The 23998-nt window shown below is 53.6% G+C and overlaps 3 protein-coding genes across 6 annotated transcripts in view; all 3 read left to right on the top strand.

Annotated features, from left to right (window-relative positions):
- Positions 1–9996, top strand: part of Col7a1 (collagen type VII alpha 1 chain) — a 31310-nt gene extending 21314 nt beyond the window's left edge. Inside the window, exons 85-118 of the mRNA XM_005074964.3 lie at positions 43–78; positions 159–239; positions 367–435; positions 568–603; positions 680–721; positions 870–914; positions 1000–1044; positions 2773–2808; positions 2892–2951; positions 3055–3153; positions 3317–3388; positions 3501–3536; positions 3644–3703; positions 3810–3854; positions 4038–4073; positions 4328–4363; positions 4442–4498; positions 4614–4685; positions 4950–5021; positions 5226–5261; positions 5528–5608; positions 5932–5985; positions 6102–6155; positions 6237–6299; positions 6649–6711; positions 6809–6925; positions 7511–7588; positions 7676–7729; positions 7874–7922; positions 8477–8509; positions 8641–8727; positions 8955–9083; positions 9170–9364; positions 9639–9996. Of these exons, the coding sequence (XP_005075021.1) occupies positions 43–78; positions 159–239; positions 367–435; positions 568–603; positions 680–721; positions 870–914; positions 1000–1044; positions 2773–2808; positions 2892–2951; positions 3055–3153; positions 3317–3388; positions 3501–3536; positions 3644–3703; positions 3810–3854; positions 4038–4073; positions 4328–4363; positions 4442–4498; positions 4614–4685; positions 4950–5021; positions 5226–5261; positions 5528–5608; positions 5932–5985; positions 6102–6155; positions 6237–6299; positions 6649–6711; positions 6809–6925; positions 7511–7588; positions 7676–7729; positions 7874–7922; positions 8477–8509; positions 8641–8727; positions 8955–9083; positions 9170–9364; positions 9639–9649 (2139 nt within the window). The 3' untranslated portion in view covers positions 9650–9996. The remainder of the gene's footprint in view (positions 1–42; positions 79–158; positions 240–366; positions 436–567; positions 604–679; positions 722–869; positions 915–999; positions 1045–2772; positions 2809–2891; positions 2952–3054; positions 3154–3316; positions 3389–3500; positions 3537–3643; positions 3704–3809; positions 3855–4037; positions 4074–4327; positions 4364–4441; positions 4499–4613; positions 4686–4949; positions 5022–5225; positions 5262–5527; positions 5609–5931; positions 5986–6101; positions 6156–6236; positions 6300–6648; positions 6712–6808; positions 6926–7510; positions 7589–7675; positions 7730–7873; positions 7923–8476; positions 8510–8640; positions 8728–8954; positions 9084–9169; positions 9365–9638) is intronic.
- A 264-nt stretch (positions 9997–10260) lies between these two features.
- Positions 10261–11733, top strand: Ucn2 (urocortin 2). The gene is made up of 2 exons (XM_005074965.3): positions 10261–10382; positions 11078–11733. The coding sequence occupies exons 1-2, from the start codon at positions 10285–10287 to the stop codon at positions 11418–11420; spliced, it is 441 nt and encodes a 146-aa protein (XP_005075022.2). The 5' UTR covers positions 10261–10284; the 3' UTR covers positions 11421–11733.
- Positions 11734–13079: 1346 nt separating this feature from the next.
- Pfkfb4 (6-phosphofructo-2-kinase/fructose-2,6-biphosphatase 4) overlaps positions 13080–23998 on the top strand; it is a 38282-nt gene continuing 27363 nt past the window's right edge. Inside the window, exon 1 of one of the 4 annotated variants that reach the window (XM_021230001.2) lies at positions 13080–13140. In XM_021230001.2, the coding sequence (XP_021085660.1) occupies positions 13131–13140 (10 nt within the window). In that variant the 5' untranslated portion in view covers positions 13080–13130. Of the gene's footprint in view, positions 13195–17124; positions 17301–21698; positions 22915–23998 lie in introns of those variants that run through there. The other 3 variants (XM_021230003.2, XM_005074966.4, XM_021230002.2) reach the window with 3 other exon arrangements.

The raw sequence follows: 23998 nt of genomic DNA on the forward strand, positions 1-23998 counted from the left end.
ACATTCTCCTGTGACCCTCACTCATATCTGCTCCGCCCCCAGGGTCCACAAGGGTCGCCAGGTTTGCCGGGACAAGTGGTAAGTCCTAGCAGTCTTGGGTTGGGCTCCAGGGGGTAAGGGCCATTATGCAGGATCTTGACTGAGCCCCATCTTTTCAGGGGGAGACGGGGAAGCCAGGACCCCCAGGTCGTGATGGTATCAGTGGAAAGGATGGAGAGAGGGGAGGCCCTGGAGTGCCAGTATGTATTTTAGGAGAGCCGCTGGTGGGCATGTTGTGGGGTTGTGTGTCCAGCTGACTGGATAGAAGCTGGGGTGGCGGGGACAGGGAGACGAAGAGACTAAATTCCTTATACTGCTCTTTCACAGGGGTCACCAGGTCTGCCTGGCCCTGTTGGACCTAAAGGAGAACCTGGGCCTGTGGGAGCCCCTGGACAGGTGACCTTTGGCTCTGCTCCCTGCCCCCTCGCTCACCCCTAAGCCTCAGTTTCCCCCTATCATCTGGGAAGACAGGGTGGGGATGGAAAGGGAAGGAACAGTAGCTGGGATACTCACAGGCGTTCCCCACAGGTGATGGTTGGGCCCCCTGGAGCCAAAGGCGAGAAGGTGAGTAGGCCGCAGTGCTGAGAGAAAGGGCTAAGGAACGGAAGTGAAGGAGCCCACTGACCCCCTCTATTATCAGGGTGCCCCAGGAGACCTGGCTGGAGCCCTGCTGGGTGAGCCGGTGAGTGGAACACCCCCGACCCTAGGGGTCCTTTGACCCGAAGCTCATCTAGCCTCGTGACTCTTAGCTTTCACAGTATCCCCCTTTGACCCTGGCCTCAGGGTTTGTGATTGACACCTGTGTTGTCATGTGGTCCTTATGTCTATAGGGAGCCAAAGGTGACAGAGGACTGCCAGGACCACGGGGCGAGAAGGTGGGTGTGGCCTTCCAGTGCACGTGCTGGGCAGGGTCAGGGTGAGGCTGGGAGGCCAGGGACCATTACCGTCTCCTATGTGCAGGGTGAAGCTGGCCGTGCAGGAGAACCTGGAGACCCTGGGGAAGATGTAAGTCTGGGGTTTGGGAAGGATCAAGCCTCGCTTTACTATGAAAACAAGGGCAGTTCTTGGGCTTGTTCATGTCTCTGAACCTCTGTGCCTCTCCAGTTTCTGTGTGGAAAACACGGGCCACATGCTTTTGGCTTCCACACCGTGGACCCAAGCTTGGCTTCTGTGTGTCTGTGCTTGATCTCCTGTTCCTTACAATGGATGAGCCCAGGCATGTCTGTTACCGCCTCATCTCCTAGGTCCTGGGACACAGCTGAATTCCTGCAGGCCTCTCTGTGGTCATGTGTTTATAATCTTGTCTCCCACCCCCGCCTGTCTGAGTACACATCTGTGGTCCCTCATGTTTGCACGCTCATGTGTGAGCTCTGTGTGCCTGTGGTCACATCTGGGCTTCCCTTGACCTGTGCCCTCACAAGCCTGTGGTCTTGTCTGAGTTCCCATAGGCTCATAATCATCCGAGTTCCCCTGGCAATACTTTTGGTTCATATGGAAGGTTAGTGTTCACATTCTTATACGAGAATGGAAACAGTCATGCCATGGATGCTGGGAAAAGGTAGCTGGATATTTATTCAGATAGAAAGAAGTAACTTACTTGAGAAGCTGAGAACCAGGGTCAACTCTCTATGGTCTCTGAACCTGGACCGGAATCCAAGAGAGCGGGGTCCCCTGCTGTCCCCTTTTATTCCCGCTACAGGTCCGTGAGACCTCTCCCTACACTATGCTGTTCTTTTTGTTAATGTGTATGAGTGTTTTGCTTGCGTGTTTGTCTGTGTACCTCTTGCCTGCCTGTTGCCTCTGGAGACCAGAAAGGGCATAGGATCCCTTGAGACTGGAGTTACAGACAGTTGTGGACTGCCATGTGGGTCCTAGGAATTGAACCTGGGTCCTCTGTGTACCAGGATTTTTCTTTTGGGCCACTAACCAGCCCCCAGATTGTGACACAGAGACTTATTATTAGTTTTGGATGCTTGACCTAGCGTAGGCATGTTTCCGGCTACCTCTTTTAACTTAATCTGTTTCTCTTTACCTACCTTTTGACTCAGGCCTTTTTTGCTTTTTTCTTCTGCATATCTTGCTTTCACTGCTTTTTCTATCTGGGTGACTGGCAGCTGCCTGCGGCTTTGTCCCAGGCGTGTCCCTTCTTCTCTCCTCCTTCACCCTCTTGTTATTCTTCCTTTTCTTTTTGAGCCTAGATTTCTCCTCCTACTTATTCTCTTGACCTGGCAGCCCTGCCTATTCTTTCTCTGCCTAGCTATTGACCATTCAGCTCTTTATTGGACCAATCAGGTGGTTTAGGCAGGCAAGGTGAAACAAATACAACATATCTTTTTTTTAAATGTTATTTATTTATTATGTATACAATCTTCTGCATGCCAGCAGAGGGCACCAGATCTCATTCAAGGTAGGTGTGAGTCACCATGTGGTTGCCAGGAATTGAACTCAGGACTTCTGGAAAAACAGTGCTCTTAACCATTGAACCATCTCTCCAGTCCCAATACAACACATCTTTACATAGTTAAACGCACATCCTTACATTGTTAAACAAATGCAGCATAAACAAAAGTAACACATCTTTACACAGTTAAAGTTATATTCTGCGGCATAAACAATTGTAACACATCATTGTCCAGTTAAAATAATATTCCACAACACCTCTGGAAGAGCATCCAGTGCTCTTAACCACTGAGTCATCTCTCCAGCTTGAATTTTATTATTTTTATTTTTTAGGGTCAAAAGGGGGCTCCAGGACTCAAAGGTCTCAAGGTACACTTATGTGGGAGGGTCTTTGCTCGGAGCCATGGTCTTACAACTCTTTAAGCCTGATAAAACCCCTCTTTCCCATAAAGGGTGAGCCAGGAATTGGGGTTCAGGGCCCCCCTGGGCCAACTGGTCCTCCAGGGATGAAGGTAAGTCAGTGTCCTGTCACAGCTCCTAGAGGTGGGAGGAAAGAGTTCTGGGACTTGACCTGGAAGGCATCCTGTGACCACTCACCCTTTTAATCTGTTTCAGGGAGACTTGGGTTCCCCTGGTGCTCCTGGTGTTGTTGGATTCCCTGGTCAGACAGGACCTCGAGGAGAGACAGGCCAGCCAGGGCCTGTCGGGGAGCGGGTAAGAGGGCTGAAGGAGCATGTGGGGATGCGGTGACCTCAGGACCTCTGACTGGCAGGCGAGGAAGGAACCCAGTCCCTTCTTTGGTGGTGCCCAGTCTTAAGAGGAAGGGAAGGGGTGTTCTCAAATCACACCCTATTTCCCTCATCCCATTTTCCTCTAGGGTCTGGCAGGCCCTCCAGGGAGAGAAGGTGCCCCGGGTCCCTTGGGGCGACCTGGACCACCAGGCACAGTGGTGAGTAGAACGGCCTGGATGCCGCATGTCTGCTCCTGTGGGGAGTGGGCCATGAGGTTAGGTGTGCGGGGACTTTGAGCCTGCAGGTTCCTCATCTCACTCTGACCCACAGGGAGCACCTGGCACCTCTGGACTCAAAGGAGACAAGGTAGATGAAATGCTGCTGGCTCTCTCCTGTGCTGCTGTCACTCTCCTATAATCCTCTGTCCTCTGCTGAGTCCCCTTACTTATCCCTGGTGTCCCGTTGCTCTCCAGGGAGACCCAGGAGCAGGGCTGCCTGGTCCCCGAGGCGAGCGTGGTGAGCCAGGTGTCCGGGTACGTACGTATATCCTCGTCACAGCCGGGGCTCACCACCCCTCCATAATAGTTCTTGCCTCAGATTCCCAACCTCTGAGTCAGTGAACCTAATGTCACCATTCAGGGTGAAGATGGCCACCCCGGCCAAGAAGGACCTCGAGGACTTGTGGTAGGTCCCGTTGATGTGACTCTAGTTCCTTGCCTAACCCCTCTGTGCCCCTGGGGCACTGTACTTTGGTCCTTGTTGTTTCTCTATGCTCTCTCTTGTCCTCTCTGTCTTACTCTGTCCTTTGAGTCACCTCCTCAGAGTCCTCCTACATCCCCATAGCTCATAATCACCTTTTTCACACAGGGACCTCCTGGCAGCAGGGGAGACCGAGGGGAGAAGGTAATTATGTGGGAGGAAGCCAGGCAGTGTGGCGCATGCCTTTAATCCCAGCACTCCAGAGGGAGAGAGAGGCAGGCAGATCTCTGTGAGTTCGAGGCCAGCCTGGTCTACAGAGCGAGTTCCAGGACAGCCAGGACTGTTATACAGAGACACCCTGTCTCGACCCCCCCAAATAAAATTAGTAATAATAATGTGGGAGAAAGGTCCCTTGGATGAGTGGGGTGAGGAGTAAGATTCATTCTTCTACCCAATAGGGTGATGCTGGACCTGCAGGGCTAAAGGGAGACAAGGTAAATGTGTGGTTATCGGGGAGGCTGGAGTAGGAGGTTCGGGTGTCCCGACTCTTATGATTCCTCCCTGCCCCTCAGGGTGACTCAGCTGTGATTGAGGGGCCTCCAGGGCCACGAGGTGCTAAAGGGGACATGGTGAGTGGGTCTCTCTTGACTGTAGGAAAGAGTTCTGTGGGGCTGGCCCAGGTGATCCAAGAGCTCTGCTTTGCAGAACACAAGGGGCCTCCCTGACTTCTGACCTCTGACCTAGGGTGAACGAGGGCCTAGAGGCATAGATGGCGACAAAGGACCTCGTGGAGACAGTGGGAATCCTGGTGAAAAGGTACAAGGAAGAGGGTGGTGTTCCTCATGGGGTCCTGTGGGCTGCGTGTCTGACTTAGTCAGGGAGGGGCGAGGCTTATGTGGGTGAGAGGGAAGTTCAGGCTGCAGTGACTCTAAGAGGTGGCACAGAGGACAGGCACTCTTGGGAGAACTCCAGTGCCTCAAGGTAAGAACAGGAGCTAGAAACAGCAAGGGAGCTCTTTGGGTGTTAGCAGCTCTCCAGAAGGTGTCTTGACTCTGTCTTTTCTTCTGGTAACTCCTAAAGGGCTCCAAAGGAGAGCCTGGTGACAAAGGCTCAGCTGGATCAACTGGAGTTCGAGGACTCCCAGGACCCAAGGCAAGCTCCACCCCAGGCTTACACCTGCCTTGGGGATTTCTTACGTTAGAGGGATCCTGGTTTCCTTGGTCACACGTGTGTGCACACTGGATCTGTGTGCAGCCTGAGCCCTGCTAAACTGGGTGACCAAGTGACTGCATGTGTGTAGATAAGCCGGCGTGGGCACAGTACACTGAAGGACTTGCCCTGATCTGTTTCCCACAGGGTGAGGCAGGTGCCTCGGGAATCCCTGGTGAGCCGGTAAGATGCCCCCAATCCCATGGAGGACCCCTGTCCTCACAAGCGCCCATTCCCATGATGGCCCTGCCCATGAAGCCTTTGACCTCTTAGGGACCTAATTTTTTATGGCCTTCCTTTTCCCAGAAGCTCCTACCTCTACCATGAACTCTATGATGGTGACCCCAGCCCATACTGACCCTGTTCCCATGGCAATGGGTGGTGACGGGGGTTCCCTTCCTTCAGTCTAGGGTCCTTTCTTGATCCATGTCAACACCCTTACTCTCCAGGGAACCCCAGGAAAGGATGGAGCCCCAGGTTTCCGAGGAGACAAAGGAGATATTGGCTTCATGGGTCCCCGGGGCCTCAAGGTGAGAAAGAATCTTTTGCTTTTCTGGCCAACATGGTCTGGTGTTGGAGAATAAGGGATCTGGGATCAGATTTGGGGCTCAGGTTACACAGAGTGTTAGCTCAGGCTTGGAATGCCTGAAACCAGCAGTGAGAGGTGCTTTTAAGGTCAAAGATCCAAGGTGAGGTAGAAGTGACTTTTTTTTTATTTTGAACCCAAGTTCTCACGTATCCCAGGCTAGCTTGGAACTTGCTATCTAGCCAAGCCTGGACTTGAACTCCTGACTCTCTATCTCCCAAGTACTGGGATTACAGATTTGCTTTCTCATCTGCTTTCCTTCTTTAGGGTGAAAGAGGAATGAAGGGAGCCTGTGGCCTTGATGGAGAAAAAGGGGATAAGGTATAGATCTATGAAGAGATGTGGGGGGCTGGGGGCTGTTGTGGGGGCTGATGTGGGGGCTGTGGGGGCTATGGGGTCTGTGGCCCAAAGCTTACTCCTCTGCGGGATACCTCCAGGGAGAAGCTGGTTTTCCCGGCCGCCCTGGGTTGGCAGGACGCAAAGGAGACGCAGTGAGTGTCGGGGTCGGGTACACCCTGAATGAAGAGGTGCAGTTGGCTAGAGAGTCAACCTCTTATTTTCCTTCCTCTAGGGGGGAGCCTGGTATGCCGGGTCAGTCCGGGTCTCCTGGCAAAGAGGGCCTGATTGGTCCCAAGGTACAGGGCTTTTGATAATCACGTGATGGTGGGCGGTGGAGTCAGCTAGGACGATAGGGTCGAGGAAGATGTGGTGTTGGAGGATCACCTGTGGCTGTTTTGAGATTTCAGAAGAGGCTGGGTCACAGCAGAGAGGATGAAAGGGTAGAAGGTGTGGGGGGGGGGGGGGTCATGTTGTACCAGGGCGGGGCTTGAGTGGGGTTGGTGTCCTGGTATCACAGCCCGGACAGTAACAGACGCTTGGATCATACACTGTGGAGGGCATTGGTCCAGGGACACATAAACTCAAGGATATACAAGAGCAGAGGGTGTCGGGACTGAGTACATTTCCTGCTTCTTCTGTTTCCAGGGTGACAGAGGCTTTGATGGGCAGTCAGGACCCAAGGGTGACCAAGGCGAGAAAGGGGAGCGGGTAAGTTGAGGTCGGATTTGTGATCTGAAGGGAGAATTGTCTTTGGAAGTGGTTTCATCTTGAAGAGATTTTAGTCATAACCCTCTTCTATCTACAGGGGCCCCCAGGAGTTGGGGGCTTCCCAGGTCCCAGAGGGAATGATGGCTCTAGTGGTCCCCCAGGGCCACCTGGTGGTGTTGGTCCCAAAGGCCCTGAAGGACTTCAGGGTCAGAAGGTAAGGGTCCCCAGCTGTGAGCCCTGATCATCGACCCTCCCTCCCTGCTTTTGTCCTTGTTTTTGTTTGTTTTAGACAGAATCTCACTGTGTAGCCCTGGATGGCTTGAAGCTCTACATGTAGACCAGGCTAGCCTCAAATTCAGAACTCTGCTTGCCTCTGCCTCTCAGGTGCTAGGATTAAAGACATGAGCCACCATGCTGACGGTTTTGTTTATACATTTTTTACAGTGTGTATGCATGTCTTGCCTGAACATACGCCTATGCACCATGTATGTGCCTCATTCTTTTCTGTTGTTTTATTTTTGTTTCCAAGACAGGGTTTCTCTGTGTAGCCCTGGCTGACCTGGAACTCACTCTGTAGACCAGGCTGGCCTTGAACTCACAGAGATCCGCCTGCCTCTGCCTCCCGAGTGCTGGGGTTGAGGCGAGTGCTGTATTGCTGAGCTATACCCCTGCCTCTCTGAATCATGAACCTACAACCTGTGCGCCGATCTCCATGTTCCAATCTCTGAAACTATGCTCCTCCATTGCCTGGGTTCTGTCACTGTCACTGACCCTGCCTACTTGGTCCTTGTGTAAACAGGGTGAGAGAGGCCCCCCTGGAGAGAGTGTGGTGGGGGCTCCTGGCGCTCCTGGTGCCCCCGGTGAGAGAGGAGAGCAGGTCAGTGTGGATCCCTGGGCTTGGAGTCAGAGATTAGCCTGATCTCTGGTGTCTGTGAGATCTGGTCAACGCATTTGTTCCACACAGGGGCGACCAGGACCTGCTGGCCCTCGTGGTGAGAAAGGAGAAGCTGCACTGACTGTGAGTTTGGCCTGGGTGGGATGGGTCACCCAGCACCCTGACCCCCTGGTCCCAGGGCTCTTGATATGACTAGTCCTGGATCCCTGTATTATGCGACCCATGATTCATAGGTTCTACAGGGGCCTTGTGGTCTTGTGTTCCCAGGAGGATGACATTCGGGGCTTTGTGCGTCAGGAGATGAGTCAGCATTGTGGTGAGTGGGTCTGATGTGCAGTCTCCTGCCCCCACCCCATCCTAGGACACCTAGATAGGAGCTGGCAAGTTCCCAGCACTTAGAGAGGGCAAGCAGAGATGGATGGCTGCATGCTGACAGGACTCCCTTAGGGAGAGAGACAGATGTGGGGGGGCTGCATGGTGTTCTGGCGGCTAGCTGTACTTGGGGGCATAGCGGGAGCAGAGCTGTCCTCGCAGCTGCGGCAAAGGTGGGGGCTGATGATTCTGGGGGCCCTGTTTCCTGTTGTGACTGTTTCCATCTCTGAGTCTCCTGCTTCGAATCTTTGCCCTTGTTTCCCTGCTCTATTCCATCCCTTGTGTTTCTTCCTATCTCTCTCCTTCCTTCCCTCTTCCCCTCACCCGTTCTCTCTTCTCTCCTTCGTCTCTCGCTGACTCTCCTACTGTATCTCTGTGTACTTACCCCTCATGCATGTGACTCTAGTCTGTTTCTCTTTCTCAGTCTTCCCACCTTTTTCTTTGACTCTTGTTCTCCGCTTCCCGTGGCCTCATTCTACCTTTTCCTGTCCCCTCCAGCCTGCCAGGGGCAGTTTATTGCGTCTGGATCACGTGAGTAGCTTTTCTTTATCTAGAACTTTCTTCATCTAAGGCACTGACTGTGCCGGGTCCTCTCAGCAGGGGTGTGGCTGGGGTGGCTGACCATGATAACCAAGGGTGTCATCACCTGCCCTGTGCTCCAGGACCCCTCCCCAGCTATGCTGCAGATACGGCTGGTCCCCAGCTCCAACATGTGCCTGTGCTCCGGGTGTCTCATGTAGAGGAGGAAGGTGAGGCTGACAATCCGTGGGGCATGGACAGATTGGGTACAAATATGCACACAGGTATTCATGCATCAGAGTACACTGGACATATATAAAGTCTACACACGGGTCACGCGCGCGCGCGCGCACACACACACACACACACACACACACACACACGGGAGACACATGCTGTCTACTTTGTCCCAGAGCCAGCCGGGACCTTCTCACAGCATACCCCACCCTGCCTGCAGGCCAGATACCCCCTGAAGATGACGATGACTTCTCTGAGTACTCTGTGTATTCTGTGGAGGACTACCAAGACCCTGAAGTTCCTTGGGATGGCGATGGGGCTATCAAGGGCTGGGACCAGAGAGGTTCAGGTAGTGACAGATGAAGGCCATTGCTGATCTTTTGCTGATTCTCTGATCTCCACTATCCCCAATGACCTAACCACCAATGACCGTAGACCCCTGCTCCCTACCACTGGATGAGGGCTCCTGTACTGCTTACACCCTGCGCTGGTACCATCGGGCTGTGCCTGGTGGCACAGCCTGTCATCCCTTTGTCTATGGTGGCTGCGGAGGGAACGCCAACCGTTTTGGAACCCGTGAGGCATGTGAGCGCCGCTGCCCACCCCAAGTGGTCCATGGCCAGAGAACAGGTAAGGGCTAGATTCTCTCAGTGAAGGCTACCCCTACATATATCAGTGCCTGGGTGAGAAGTCCCTGGGGTAGATTCCACGTCAAAGAAGTGGTTACCTAGCCCCAGCTGTGGAACCTGCATGGTGCCTCTCTGTGCTCCTTTTTGCTAAGGGTCCCCTCTCTGAATCAGAACCCACACTCAACTCTCATGGATACTTTGCCATGTTTCTGTGCAGATTTTATGTTGGGAGAAGAGGTCAGAGGGCTGAATGTTTTCTGATGTATTCCACGTAGGTGCTGCCTAAGGCTGAGGCCTGGATGATACACTAGATGGTCAGCAGTTCCTGGAGGTGGTGGGGCTCAGCGGGGCCCTGCCGTTCTCCGTTTGGTGCTAGAGTTCTGCATGCCCGTGAGCGTGTGTGTGTGTGTGTGTGTCCATTATTTCAGTGACTTGGTCCTGCGGGTCTAGCCTTCCCTCTTGTGGACAGATCCCCATTGTGGTGCCGGCTTTCCTGGCAGATGACTCACTCGTTGGGGATGGTTGTGGGCAGTGAATGGATGTGACTGGTGTCCAACTTGCCCCTTGACCCAAGGCTGTGATGCCATGGTGCTGTTTCGGGGGGAGAGCATTAAAGCTGCTGTTTTAAAAGGCCCTTGTTGTTGATTTTTTTTGGGTGAGATGGGGCTATCAGGAGGCAAACTTCCCTTGTGGGGGAGGGTAGTCTGCATTATATTGCATGGTATAGAGTCCTCATACCGGGTCCTGGTTATTTTCTGTGTTCTTATTTTCCTAAATTCCCCCACCCTCCCCAGAAGTAAATACAGTGGGGGCTAAGGAAGTGTGCTTACTGCTCCCTAGGAGGGGGTGAGTCAGAGGTGGGGAACGGCCTCATGCCAGGAAACATGCCCTAGCTCCTACCCAGGAGGCTGGGGGAGATAAATGGGACTTGAAAAGGGTCAGGTGGGAGGCCAGCGTAGCCTGGCCCCAGCCCCAGCAGCTCCAGCGTTCCCCGGCAGTCCCCCAGGAAGCTGGCAGTGGTATGACCGGCATTGGGTGGGGATGGGAAGGGTCTGGGGTTTGGGTGAGTGGAGATGTCTGGACCTGGGAGGCTTTGGGGTCTCTGGTTGCTCTGCTTCACTTGTCCCCCTCTGTCCCCATTGCTGACCTTCCTCATCAGCCATGCTGCTCGGAAGTTGTCTCCATTTTGTCACTGCAGGCTTTCTCTGTTTCTGAGTCTTTCTTTGCATCTAGGTGGCTCTGGACGGTTTCTGTCTCTTTCTGCCTTGTCTTCTTTCTTTTCCTTACCATCTTGCGTTGTCCGCGCCCCATTCATCTTCTGCTCTTCCGCCTCTGCCCCCCCCCGCCAGTCCCTTTCTTTCTGCCTCTGAGTATCCTTGTCCTTAGCTTCCCCCAGTTCTCATTCTGGTGTCTTTGCAGTTCTTAGACAGGGTCTCATTATGTAACCCAGTCTGGCTTCAAATTTGGATCTTGCCTCAGCCTCCCAGGTGCTGGGATTCTAGACATTCGCCACGGTATTTCAGCACACATTTTCATTCTTTCCCTCTGGCTCCTGTCTTGGCTTCCTTCTTGTCTCTTTGGCTCTGTCTCTGTGTCTCTGTCCCCGGCCTCTGTAATCTCCCAGCCTTCTTTGTCCCTTGCCTCTTGCAGTCTTTCTCCTTTCAATGAGCCGCATTTGCAGCATGCGGACCCTGAGCCTGTTCCCTCCTTACAGCATGATGGCCAGGTGGCCACTGGCGGTGCTCACAGTCCTGATACTGGGCAGGGTCCTGTTTGTCCCAGGGAGCCCTACCCCCACCTTCCAGCTCCTCCCTCAGAACTATTCGGAGACTCTTCCCCACTCTGGGACCTTGGAGAACCACTCAGCTGCTACCACAGGGCCCTCAGCTTCTTGGAGCTACTCCAAACCTAAACCTCACCTGGACACGCGTGTCACACTCTCCCTGGACGTCCCCATCGGCCTCCTGCGGATCTTACTGGAGCAGGCCCGGACCAAGGCTACCAGGGATCAGGCTACCACTAATGCCCAAATACTTGCTCGTGTGGGCCGCCGCTGAGACTGAGGGAAGGGGTCATAGAGATGGGGTGACCCTGGCTGGGACATTCTGGAGGAAAGCATCGAAGCTGGACAGTACTACACCTAGACAGAGCACATACCCGGGCTTTACCATAGTGGGCCCTGCCATAGCTTCTGACTGTCCACATTGTTTTAGACAGCTTGGCCATAGCGTGTGCTACCATGTTTCTGTGCCCTTCACACTGGCATGTATGCTTGCAATATGGAATCTTGTCATGCTGGGCTGTGCCTGGCAGGCACAGAGCATCAAGATACCACCACGAGAGCTCCATCATTAAATGGCAAGGAGAGAATCCTAGTGCTGCACCCGAGATCCATCTAAGGCTCCTAGGCCCGGCCCTGACCTGAGGCCACTGCAGCAGAGTGCTGGCCAGGGACAAATGCTTGTTTTGTGTTTTTGTTTTTCAAGACAGGGTTTCTCTGTATTGCTTTGGAGCCTGTCCTAGAACTCGATCTGTAGACCAGGCTGATCTGGAACTCACAGAGATCTGCCTGCCTTTGCCTCCCGAGTGCTATGTGACCAGGCTGGTTTCAAGCTTATAGCAATCCTCCTGCCTCTGCCCCCTGAGTGCTAGGATTACAAGCATGTACCACCATGTCTGATGGCATGCTTGTTTTGTGCTGTCAGGCAAACTTAGTTGGATGTGGTTATCAGAGACATCTCCAGGCAGACACAGGGTGGGGCATGCTGTGAGAAGGTCCCCGCTGGCTCTGGGACAGAGTAGACAGCATGTGTCTCCCTCGGTGCGTGCATGTGTGCGTGTGTGCGTGCGTGCGTGTGTGTGTGTGTGTGTGTGTGTGTGTGTGTGTGTGTGTGTACATGCTGAGTCTCTGCCTGCTATAAATCTCTGTCAATTGTGTGTGAGAAGGACTGGAAGAAGAGGGTGTCTGACTCCCAAATCCACAATCAATACCCAGCCAAGCATTGTCCTAGCCGTACCCTGCCAGATGTGTGGACACATGTGGCTTGGGGAAGGGAGTGGATATTGCCGGAGCTCCAAGCCAGCCTATGCTTTCCTGGATGAATTGTCCTAAGCAAAGCTGTTTACGTTTTCTGAGCCCCAACTTCCTCAGCTGTAAAGCAGAGTGATGCCACCAAGCTTCCTGCAGCACGGAGTGACATGGTGTACATGAAAGTTGTGGCTGCAGGAGGCGCTCAATAAACGTCGGATGATTGAAGGATAGGATGCACGAGTCACCCAGTCATGTGCGCCCAGGCAGTGACACATGAGGGCTGAGTCACACCTGGCTTTTCCGCCCTTCATTCACCTTCCCTCCCTCCCCTCCGACCTGCTCACTGTGAAAAGAGTAGGCTTCACCTTCTTTACATGCCCCTTCCATAGTTGGACTGGAGAGACTGACTTTTGGGGCGTGTGAGCCTGTTTGCCTGTGGATGAGGCAGGAGCTCTCAGTGGTGCAGACAACTGGAGAAGACCAGACCCTGAGCGTTACCGGCAGCTCGGACTGGAAAAACGCGCTACCGGCCCGCCCAAGCGCAGAGTGCAGCTGCCTGCCTGGATGGGGGCCTGGCAACCTCACGCAGCCAAGCAGCCCTGGGGGGGCGGGTCTGGAACGGTTGGAGAGGCGGGGCTATTTTCCTCTGAGCCTGCGGGGGGCGGGGTTTCCTTACCCTCGCCGAGACGCGGGGGTGGGGTGGGGGGGCGGCGGCTCTGGCCAGTTCGGTGGCAGTATGGACAGAGGTACTTTAGGAGGCACCTTTCTGGTCGACCCTGGGCGGGAGAGCGACGGGCAGGGTAGGCACCGGGTAGCTTGGGGACGATGGGGATTGAGAAAAGACCTGGGTGCAATGAAGACGGTGTTGGAGGGAGCCTGAGGGTGTTGGGGGTCTCAGAGTGCTCTCAGAGGGCATCAATCTGTCAGTGGCCTGAAGGGACGAAAAACTGGGGCCTTGTTGGAAAGAGGGGCCTGGACCAAGGTGGGATGACTATAAATAGTGTCTTCCTTCAGCCAGGGGGGGAGGGCCAGTCAGCTGGAGCTGCCTGAGTCACTCCCCAAAATATGTCCCTTGCTGGCCTCCAAGGGGTCTTGTTCATCAGGGTCACCTGGTTTGGGAAGTTTTTCATATAGTGCCATCTTAGCCTTTACTCTTGGGTTTTTAGGGCACCCACTGTGTGCCCCGTGCTGGCCCTGACTTTCTCTACACACCTACTGTGTACTGTCTTTTCCATAAGCCTCTCTGAGCAGTTTCTGTACCTTGGCTAGCTCTGAGCCACTTGGCAGCACCTACTGTGTGCCCTGTGCCAGGCTAGAAGCAGGAAGTAGATGAAGGTTCACAGGCTGCCACTCACATGGCTGGATACCCCCAAACTGGAACCTCACAGTATGAGGCCCAGAAGGATGCTGGGGACAGTTCTTGGAAATAGCCAGAGGAAGCTGGGATTCCTGGCAACTCCCCGCACCCAGCAAAGCAGCATCTGGTCATGGAATAAAGAGGAAGAGACGAGCAGGGCAGCAGGACTATTAATATTTGTACTTCCGTGAGTATGTGTGAGCATGTTCGTGTGCATACGTGTGGCAGGGCTGAGGCCCCCCGGATCTTTATGCTGTAAATGGTGGCTCTTTGTTTCGGCCAGGATTAGGCAGAAGACAGTGGGAAGAGTTTGAGCCTTGAGTACTGAGGGTTGAGGACTTTGATCAAATCACTTCTATAACTGGGACACTAGAAGGAGGTCCGTTGGTCAGGACATAAGGTGACCAGGAAGCCAAGCAGGGTCGGGCCAGTTAAGTTCATGGTAGAGAAGGCTGAGTTGGCCACATTCATACATGAATATACAAGGGCAACCCAGCACTTCCCGTGCATGGGACAGGGCGCTTTGGACACTGTGAGATTCCCTCAAGAGGGAAAAGCCACAGGGTTAGTTAGTCTATTGAACATCTGCTGGTGTTGGGGAGCAGAAAGCTTGGAAGGCATTCATTGGAGGGAGCAAGCAAAAGCCTAGGTGTGAGGAATGAGGCCATGAAGCAAACTGTAGGGGTGAAGTGTGAAGGCTCGCAGATGGGCTGAGCCCTCCGTTACCTTGTTTCTTCCCTGTCTGCGTCCTCAGTTCCTTCCCTAAGAAATGAGGCCTTGGAAGGGGACATGGGGAGTAGTCGTCTGAACAGTTGTAGACCCTGGCATTGGGAAGGCTGCCCAAGTTCATCATGGTGACCTGTGGCTTCCTAACTGGATATATGGACCTGAGAGGGTGTGTCTGGGTCAGCCCAGGGTGAGCCAAGAAGAGTGGGAGGTATAGAGCCACATTTCCTGAAACCAGGCTCACACTGGGTGTGGAGAGAGATGGCTTTGGCCACTTGCCCTGCCCTGCGCCACTCTGCCCTGGCCACCAGCTCCTAAGTAACATCCAGGAGTTCTGGGGGAAAGAATGCATGGGCCCGATGAGGTGCTGGGGACCCATGATGTTAGAGGTGACTCTGTGATAAGTGCACAAGGAACGGCAGTGAGGTCTCTGAGGCCAAATGTAGTCCCAAGGTGACCTTGGCCATGGCCAGGACACAAGCAGAAACAGAAGGAGTGGCTTTGGAGAAGCCGGTGCTGCTGATGTTCACAAGAGGAGCCCTGCTTGTGAGGAGCCATCTGTGGATGTGCTCCAGGCTGCCCACCTCCCTCTGGGATGCAGGGAGGATGCTGCAGCAGGAGAATGAGGAAATGAGCCACCTGCCTGGAGCAGGGTATTTCCCAAAGTAGCCAGCTACAGCTGGTATGCGGAGGCTCCAGGTGGGCCTCTGAGCTTCTGTTTCCTGGTGTGATGGTTAAGCTGTCCCTGTCACAGTCATCGTAAGGGGCTTTGTCAGACTCTCAGGCTGAGGTGTGACAGCGGGGTATGCCGCACTGACTGTGAACAACACCAGCCTTGTTTTTCAGGTGCCTAGCTTCAGGCTGGGCACCTGTGAGACAGAGAGCTTGAGGCAGGAAACCTGCCAGGGGTGTGATGGCCATCACTACAGGGCAGCAAGGCAGAGACACAAGCTCTGCTGCCGGGACCTGGAGCAGCAAGTGTACAGCTTGGAGAGATGGGCCTGGGCAGATAGAAGAGGCCTGAGCTTTCGGGAGGCTGTGGTGGAGGTCAAACACAGAAGAGTGGCTTCTCCACACTGCCCCTCACCAGCCTCCAAGGGGTCATGTTCATGGGGGGGGCGTCACTCAGTTTGGGGAGTTTTACATATGGTACCGCTTTAGCCTTTAAGCCTGAGCTACAAGGCCTGACCCTACAGCGTTTCTCTGTATTGCTCTGGAACCTGTCCTGGAGCTCACTCTGTAGACCAGGCTGGCCTTGAACTCACAGAGATCCACCTGCCTCTGCCTCTGCCTCTGCCCTCAGTACATTTTCAAGGCAGGGAGGGAGATAATATAATGGATGAGAATGCCTACATGTTATGGGAACAGATTTCTGACACTGATACATTTAATCTGTACCACAATCTTGTAAAATTGATGATGTCTGCATCTCATTTTCCTGATGGAGAGGCAGAAACTCATTGAAAAACTACATAAACTCACTATTAAAACTATAATTGGGGCTGGAAGTGTAGCCCAGTTGGTGGGGTGTTTGCCTAGCAAGCACAAAGCCCTGGGTTCGATTCCCTGCCCTGTATAAACATTGTGCAGCAACAACAGAACTTGGAGCCGGGCGGTGGTGGCGCACGCCTTTAATCCCAGCACTCGGGAGGCAGAGGCAGGCGGATCTCTGTGAGTTCAAGGCCAGCCTGGTCTACAAGAGCGAGTTCCAGGACAGCCTCCAAAGCCACAGAGAAACCCTGTCTCGAAAAAAAAAAAAAAAAACTTGGGAGGTTATCTTGAATCTTGAGCTACATACTGAGTTCCAGGCCAGCCTAGGCTACAAGAGACTGTGACCTTTCTCCCCCACAAAGAAAGAAAATACAACAAAATTATAATTGGTAAAATGCAAAATCCTGGGAAGAGAATCAAAATACTGCCAGAGCTTATTGTGTCCCCAAATGACTTGATCATACATTTGTTCCAGGTGGGCAGAGGTTGTTCCCCAGGAGCAATGCCAAATCTGCTGGATTTTGAGATATATCCTGTGTTCCTGTCCCTGAGATAAGGGAACTTCTTCTGCGTGGTTGAACAAGTTGTTCTTGTAGACCGGGGAAGTTCCGAGGGTGGGAGCAGCTGAGGAGGCCCCGGAAGGTCCAGGAGGGCGCAGCGGAGGTTGACTGCCAGGACAGCAGGCCAGTCATTAGAGCCACTCAGGGACAACAGCCAAGCTGGTCTAGACTATCCTGGCTCTGAGGGTCATGCAGGCCCCGCCCAGCCTCCTCACACCCTTCTCACCAGGCGACCGTGAGGTCACGTTCTGCAGGGAGCAGAAGCAGCACACGTTTTGGAGGAGGGGCTGTAGAGCCCTAAACGGGGCGTGGGCGGGGTTATGCAAATAACAAACTGCTTGAGAGCTGCAAACTTCACATCCGGGGCGGGGCCTACATAATCAGGGTGTCAAAGGCTTTGGAAATTGAGCATGCGCGTTATTAGCCTGGGTTTGGAGGACTGGGCATGCTTACTCCAAAAAGAGGAGATAGGAAAACTGGGCATGCGTAGTCGTAAACCAGTACCTCTTCAGTTTGGGTGGAGCCTAATAATACTGGGGCGGGCTTGCGGGAAGATGGACAGGAGTTGAAGCCGCTAGAGGAGGGGCGGGGCCCGAGGGGCGGGACCTTGGATGGCCCGAGGTGGCCTGGTTGCTGGGTGCGAAGCAGCGCAGTCCGATTCATCCCGGCCGGGGGATGGCGTCCCCACGGGAATTGACCCAGAATCCCCTGAAGAAGATCTGGATGCCGTACAGCAATGGGCGGCCCGCTCTGCACGCCAGCCAGCGTGGTGGTAAGACGGGCTCCGCAGGGAGAGGAGGAGGGAGATGAACCCCACGGGTGGGTAGACGGCCTTGGGTGAGGGTCTCCAGTGGGAAAGCAGGAGGCAGGTAGAGAAACAGGCAAGGCAAGGCTGTTGTGACTCGGGAACAGGTGAGGTGCTGGTGACAGTGGCCCGCAGAAGCGAAGCGTGGTGGAGCAGGAGTGGAGACAGGTGTGAGCAAACATCTCCGTTTGTTGGAGACTGGGAGGGTACTGACCCACGCTGTTCCCAGTGCCTGGATATAGGGGAGGACTTCGTGGTCGTGGTACCGTTGGTTCCTCTCTCCTGGCCCCAGGGTGGGCTTCCAGGTACTCTGGCTGGAAGCAGAGCTGTGTGGCTCTAGACAAGGCACTTGGCATCTCCGAGCCGTAACTTTTGAAAATCTAACCATGGCTAGTAGTCCCCAGCAAGACGAGTACTTCTTGGTCTTAAAACCAAAGTTTTGGGAGGAACTTCAAGGGAGTACAGTTGTCAGGATTGGGTCAATGGGAACCGCATGCCATGTGGACCAGCTCTGTGCCCCTGGACACGGAAGCACTCACATGAGTTCATAGGTAAATGACTGCGCAGGAGGGTGAACATGGAGATCTGCTGAAATTTGTGAATTACTAAGTGACTCACCTCTTCTGGGATCCTGGGTGTTTTCATCTACTTCCTTGGTTCTTCTGTTTGTTCTTAAACGAGTCTGTGTTTTGTTTTATTAACAGGGAAAAGGAAAAAATTGTTTTAGGAGTAATTCAAATATTGTAATGAATTTGCAGCTTGGCAAAGACCTCAGAGAACATCTAGTCCGTTGGTGGTGCAGATATGGAAATGGAGACGAGGCTGTTGTGTGATGTGCCAGGGTCTCCTTGCATTCCTGAAGGCTGCTGTGTGTGATAAGGGAGGGGAGGGTCCTTTGGCCTTCTGTTGCCAAGGTCAGTCTGAGGCCATGGCTTTGACCTTTACCCTGATGAGAGTCCTGGAAGAGTGGGGGTGGGAAGGCATATGTGATCACACTTGGGTCCTGGTAGGATGGCCGAGGTTCATAAGCAGACTGTGTTCCTGTGGGTGGTGGCTCTGACCACAGTATGGGTACTGGCAGAGCTACGGCCGTCCAGACACATTCTGAGTCTCCAGGGACTGTGGAGACAGGCCAGCCGTTCTTTTGGAAGCATTAAGGCAGCTCCTCACCAGCCTTTATTAGTACTGTGGTCCTGCCCGGGGTGGTGGGGGTGGGGGCTGGGGAGTGGTGGAGGGGGGTGGGGGGCTGGGGGGACAGGATGAAGGGGTGGCTGCACCTGTTACGGGAGGAGTAGGAAACTGGACTTTGGAGCTAGGAGCACTGAAGCGGCATCCTGGACCAGCTCTGTGATCTTGGGGCAAGGAGCAAAGCTCTAGACCCCAACCCTAGGATGACACACCATTATCGTCTTTACCTCTGATGAGCGGATGCTTGAAAAGTGGGGTCAGGCTGAGCATGTTGGTGCAAACTTTTGATCGTAGCACTCAGGAGGCAGGCACAGGAGGATCTCTGTGAGTCTCAGGCCAGCCTGGTCTGCTTAGTGAGTACCGGGGCAGTCAGAGCTACAAAACAAACAAACAAACAAAAAGCAAAAGGAAAGGAAAGAAAGAAAAGCAGAAGCAGTCTTCCCACCAATCTCTCACTGTTCAGAGTGGGGATTAAGGTGTCAGCCTGAGGCACCCCCTCATTAGAGGTGGAAGGGAGCTGAGGCCCGCAGAGGAGGGACCTGCTCAGGTATCTGCTTCTGAGGCAGGACCTGTATGTCCCTTCTAAGCTCTAAGTGTAGGGTTAAAATGTGCTCCTTGTGCCAGGCAGTCATGGCGCATGCCTTTAATCCCGGAGAGGCAGAGGCAGGTGGGTCTTTGAGTGCAGCCATCCTGATCTACAGAGTGAGTTCCAGGATAGCCAGGGCTACACGCAGAAACCCTGTCTAGAAAAACAAAAAACAAACAAACAAAAGTGGCTTTTGGCTGGGCGTTGGTGGCGCACGCCTTTAATCCCAGCACTTGGGAGGCAGAGGCAGGCGGATCGCTGTGAGTTCAAGGCCAGCCTGGTCTACCGAGCGAGTTCCAGGACAATCTCCAAAACAACACAGAGAAACCCTGCTTGAAAAACCAAAAAAAAAAAAAAAAAAAAAAAAAGTGGCTCTTGTATAAGTGAATGGCTTGTCGGTGTCAGAGCGTTGGAATAGTCTAAGTTGTAGACCATGCTTTTCTGGGGTGACATGGCCAAAGATGAAGCTTTTGGATCTGTGCCTGGGGATGGCAGTCTGGGCCCCAGCCATAGGTCACAGAGGTCACAGAGGTCACAGGTCACGCACCTGTGCAGCATTCTACTCTCTGCACAGTGAGCTTCTGCCAGGTTGCAGGACGTAAGCACAGTGAAGACCTGACGTAGGCTGGGGAAGGTTGGCCTCACCACAGGGCCTTATGGGAAGGGAGAAGCAGTGCCCTCAGCTCTCTGGGCTGGCTGTAGGTTTCCTCTGGCCTCTAGTCCCCTGGCCATGTTCCCCACCTCAAACACCATGAGCAGTTGATAAAATTTGGTGATTTATAAATTTCAGAGCCACATCTACCATGTCTGGGAGCTGTAAACCTTCCCTACCATTATGAGCCTAGCTTAGAGCTGTAAGAGCTCAGGGGAGATGGAACAGGGGATGAGGAGGGGCCCAGGACCATGGCAGGTGGGACATTGTTTTTCTTTTGTTTGTTTTTGAGAATGTAGTCTCCTGGAGCAGGCTCTGGATGGCTAGGAACCCACTATGCAGGCCTGCTGACCTCCTGGATGGCCCTCTTGCCTCTGCCTCCTGGGTGACAGGATATCATTTTCCTCTTTTTTGAAGTTTTTGTATTTATTTACTTACTTTATGTGTATGAGTATTTTGCTTTCATGTGTGTCTGTGCTCTATGTATGTGTCTGATGTCCTTAGAGGTGAGAAGAAGGCATCAGATCTCTGGGACTGGAGTCATGGACCCTTGTGATCCTCTGTATGGGTGCTGGGACTCAAACCCTGGACTTCTGCAAGGGCAAGTGCTTTTTGTTTTATTTTAAGACAGGGTTTCTCTGTGTAACAGCTCTGGCTGTCCTGGAACTTGCTTTATAGACCAGGCTGGCCTTCAACTCACAGAGATCTGCCTGCCTCTTGGTGCCAGGAATAAAGGCGTATGCCACTGTGTCTGACTTCTGATGCCTTTTTTCAGCCAAAAGGTGACAGGATGGCATGATTCCTCCTGTGTGACAGGACTTGTGTGTGTGCACAAGGCAACAGGAGAGATAACTTCTGTCCTCTGAGTGGAACTGTCAACCATATTGCTTAATTTTTAAGAACTCTTCCTTCCTCATTCTGGCCAAGATGGCGGGAGCAGGTACAATCAATTCAGGAGTCTACCCAGAATCCACTCCAGGAGCTTTGACTGTGCCTGTGGTGGAAGTGCTGAATGTAGGCCGGCTGGAAGGTTCTCTCTACTGCTACAGTGTCTCAGGCCCTGGGGCTCCGAGGGCTCTGTGGCCTTCAATAAATTGTGGAAAAGGGAACTTGAAAGGGCTGAGTTGACATGTCTTCAGACCGCTTTCTCTCTGTGTGTCTGGTGTTGGAGACAGTGTGTCCTGCTGTCCTGGCTGCTAGATGCCCTTGTGGGCTCAGGGCTGGAGTTGTGACTGCACACCCCATGTCTGCTCCATGACTCTCAGGGTCTGAGGTGTAACCAACCCTCTTTGTTCTGCCTTTGTCTCTAATTTCTCCCCTCTAGGGATTATCTCCACATCATGCTGTTGTAAGCAAAGCTGCCTCGAATGTTCTTGAACTTTGGTTTGCTTTGAGTTATTTCTTCAGAGCTTATCTTGAGGAGCAGAGGTGATCACTAATTTATTGCCTTGTTTTGTGCCCAGATCCAGTCTGCTCCCGACTGCCCACCCTCATATCAATGGGAGTGGGGAAGAGGGAGCTGTCACCAGGGACTTGGGAGGAGGCTGTGGCTATAAGGGGGGCCCAGGTCTGCTCTGGGCAAGTAGATGTTGTGCTGTCCAGTTGTATGTCAACTTGACGCAAGCTAGAGTCATCAGATTGGAGGGGACCTCAAGGGAGAAAATGTCTCCAGAAGATCTGGCTGCAGGCAAGCCTGTAGGACATTTGCTTAGTGATTGATGGCAGAGGGCCCATCCATTGTGGGTCCTGAGCTCTATAAGAGAGCAGGCTGAGCAAGCTATAATGTCCAAGAAAATAAGGAGCAGCCTTCCGTGGCCTGTGCTCCAACTTTGTCCTTTAGATTCCTGCCCTGTGTGAGCTCCTACCCTGACTTCCTTCAGTGATGAACAGTGGTGTGGAAGTGTAACCTGAATAAACCCTTTCCTCCCCAAGCTGCTTTATTCATGGTGCTTCATCATAGCAATAGTCACCCTGAGCAAAACGGATGTGAAGAGTAGGTACAGTACCTGGATCTTGAAATCATGAGCGCTGAAAGAGCAGTGACTGTGTGTGTGGGGGGGGTGAGGCTCACCAGGAAGGGCAAGGATGGGCAGGGATGAGCGGATGGTTGCCATAGTAAATGGCTGATGTACTCTCTTTAAATTGCTTCAGAGCTCCTGGTCATCCAGGGCAGGAATTATGCAAACAACAGACTTGAGCAGTCTTCTGGCCCTGAGGAGGCCGGGCCTTGCTTAACTCGGTTTCCTCTCGCCTTAGCCAATACTTAGGTTATTCTGCAAGTGGCCTCACTCTTCCTTAGCCCAGGTCCCCTTCTCCCCTCCCCTGGAGTTCACAGTTTGGATGACGCACAGGAGTGACACTACCTACATCCCAAGTCCTAAGTGCAGTCGGGGCTGAAGTACACCTGTGTCTGTCGTCCAGGGTGCTGCCGGGGCAAGGCAAAGGGCGCAGCTCCCCAGAAGTGCCCCAGCTTTTCCATGGGGAAAGTGCTAGGTCATGCCGGTGACGACACCAAGACTCTGAGTTGCCAGAAGGTGTCACAAGCAAAGTAGAAACTGAGACTTGCCTTACTGCTGAAAGGCAGAGCTGTCCCTAGAGAGACAGCTGGGAGGGGCTCCCAATGGTCTGGGCAGAGGAGGACAGGGCCAGCTCCCCACACCCGCTCATCAATCTGTCCCCTGTGGTTTCACTGGCCCTGGTCTTGTGGGTGATGGAAAGGAAGGCTCCTGTGACTTCTAGGGTGGGACCACATCTGGCCACACTGGAAACTGAGCTGAGTCACAGACAGTCCTGCTGCTTTGGTGGCAGCCGATGCTCAGGGAAGCTGTGGACGGGTCTTTGGCAGACTCTCTGGATGACACCTGATTTGGTAGCATGTGAGACGGTGATGAGCAGACCGTCAGGAGAACTGTTATTGTTGGGCTCTCAGTTCCTGTGGTCCTCTCCCTGATGTTGCCTCCCTGCTCATATTACCGAGCGTGAGTGCCAAGCCAGAGCAGGAAGACGAGCAGCGGGGATACCGGGCTAAAACTCCTTCCCTGGGGAGACAGAAACAAGGTCTACCCCCAAGGTCCCAGCGGCACACTGAGGCACAGCTCTGCAGAAGTTCAGTCTGAAGAGCCGACGAGTTTATTGGACTTCCTTACAGAACATAGGTGAGGGTTACTTACATGGGTGTAGGAAGCAGCTGGATTCTCAGGTGAGGGTCTCAAGACCCTACTCACCCCTCCATGAGGGAATAAACAATCAGCAAACCTAGCCAGGAGAACGCTTTTGCAAAGGGGTGCAGTTGGTGGCTGCTTGGCTTGGAGGACAGTCACATACAATAGCTACTCAAACAGTCAGTTCAGAGATGACAGTCATTAGTGAGGTGACCAAGTGGGGGGCCCCAGGTACACATGTGGGTGCCCTGGGAAAGGAGCTCCTTGTTGAAGGCAGTGGAGCTGGCAGATAACGGAGCTAAGTAGAGGTTAGGGTATGGATTCCTAGATGAGAGAGGCAGGCATGGACAGAAGGAAGCGCCTGGAGTGTGTAGCTGCTGGCCTGGCTGTGCTCACATGTATGCGTGTGCTTTGTGATGAGCAGGGCTGGTGAGGTGCCAGAAGCCAGACAGACGTGAGGACAGGGCACGTGGCAGCCACACACAGGACCCAGACAGATGTGAGGACAGGGCACGTGGCGGCCACACGCTGGACCCAGACAGACGTGAGGACAGGGCACATGGCAGCCACACACAGGACCCAGACAGACGTGAGGACCCAGACAGACGTGAGGACAGGGCACATGGCGGCCACACGCTGGACCCAGGGGTACTAGAGAGTGTCTGATGCCAGGAGAGCACAGCTGGTGCTGCTCCCGTGCCCGCGGTCTGATAAAACCCTGGGAGAGAGGGAGACTCGGAGCTCCAGCAGCGTGCGATAAAGTGTTTGAATTAGTCACTCTCCTTGTCGCCATGACAAAGTCCCTGACAGACACCTAGGGAAGGAAATGGCTTTTCTGGATCACAGTTGAAGGGGACAGCTCATGATGGCAAGGGCGCTGAGGAGGCAGGAGCCTGAGGTCGCTGGCGACCTTGCACCCCGGTGAGGAAGCAGAGAGGTGAGAGCATACGATGCTCGACTTGCTCACTCTCTCTGAGTCCAGGACCCTAGACCACGGATGGTGCTGCCCACATTAAGACGGCCTTCCTCCCTCAGCTACCCTAATGGGACGCTCTCATAGACCATGGTGATTCCAGAT

Source organism: Mesocricetus auratus, unplaced genomic scaffold, assembly GCF_017639785.1.
Source record: "Mesocricetus auratus isolate SY011 unplaced genomic scaffold, BCM_Maur_2.0 Super-Scaffold_100691, whole genome shotgun sequence".
Taxonomy (NCBI): domain Eukaryota; kingdom Metazoa; phylum Chordata; class Mammalia; order Rodentia; family Cricetidae; genus Mesocricetus; species Mesocricetus auratus.

Bases quoted from the DNA above. Each gene is read 5' to 3' on its own strand.
- Ucn2 (XM_005074965.3), top strand. From the start codon at position 10,285: ATGGGACTTGAAAAGGGTCAGGTGGGAGGCCAGCGTAGCCTGGCCCCA. The intron at 10,383-11,077 runs GTATGACCGGCA...CCCTCCTTACAG, and splicing joins CCCCCAGGAAGCTGGCAGTG to CATGATGGCCAGGTGGCCAC.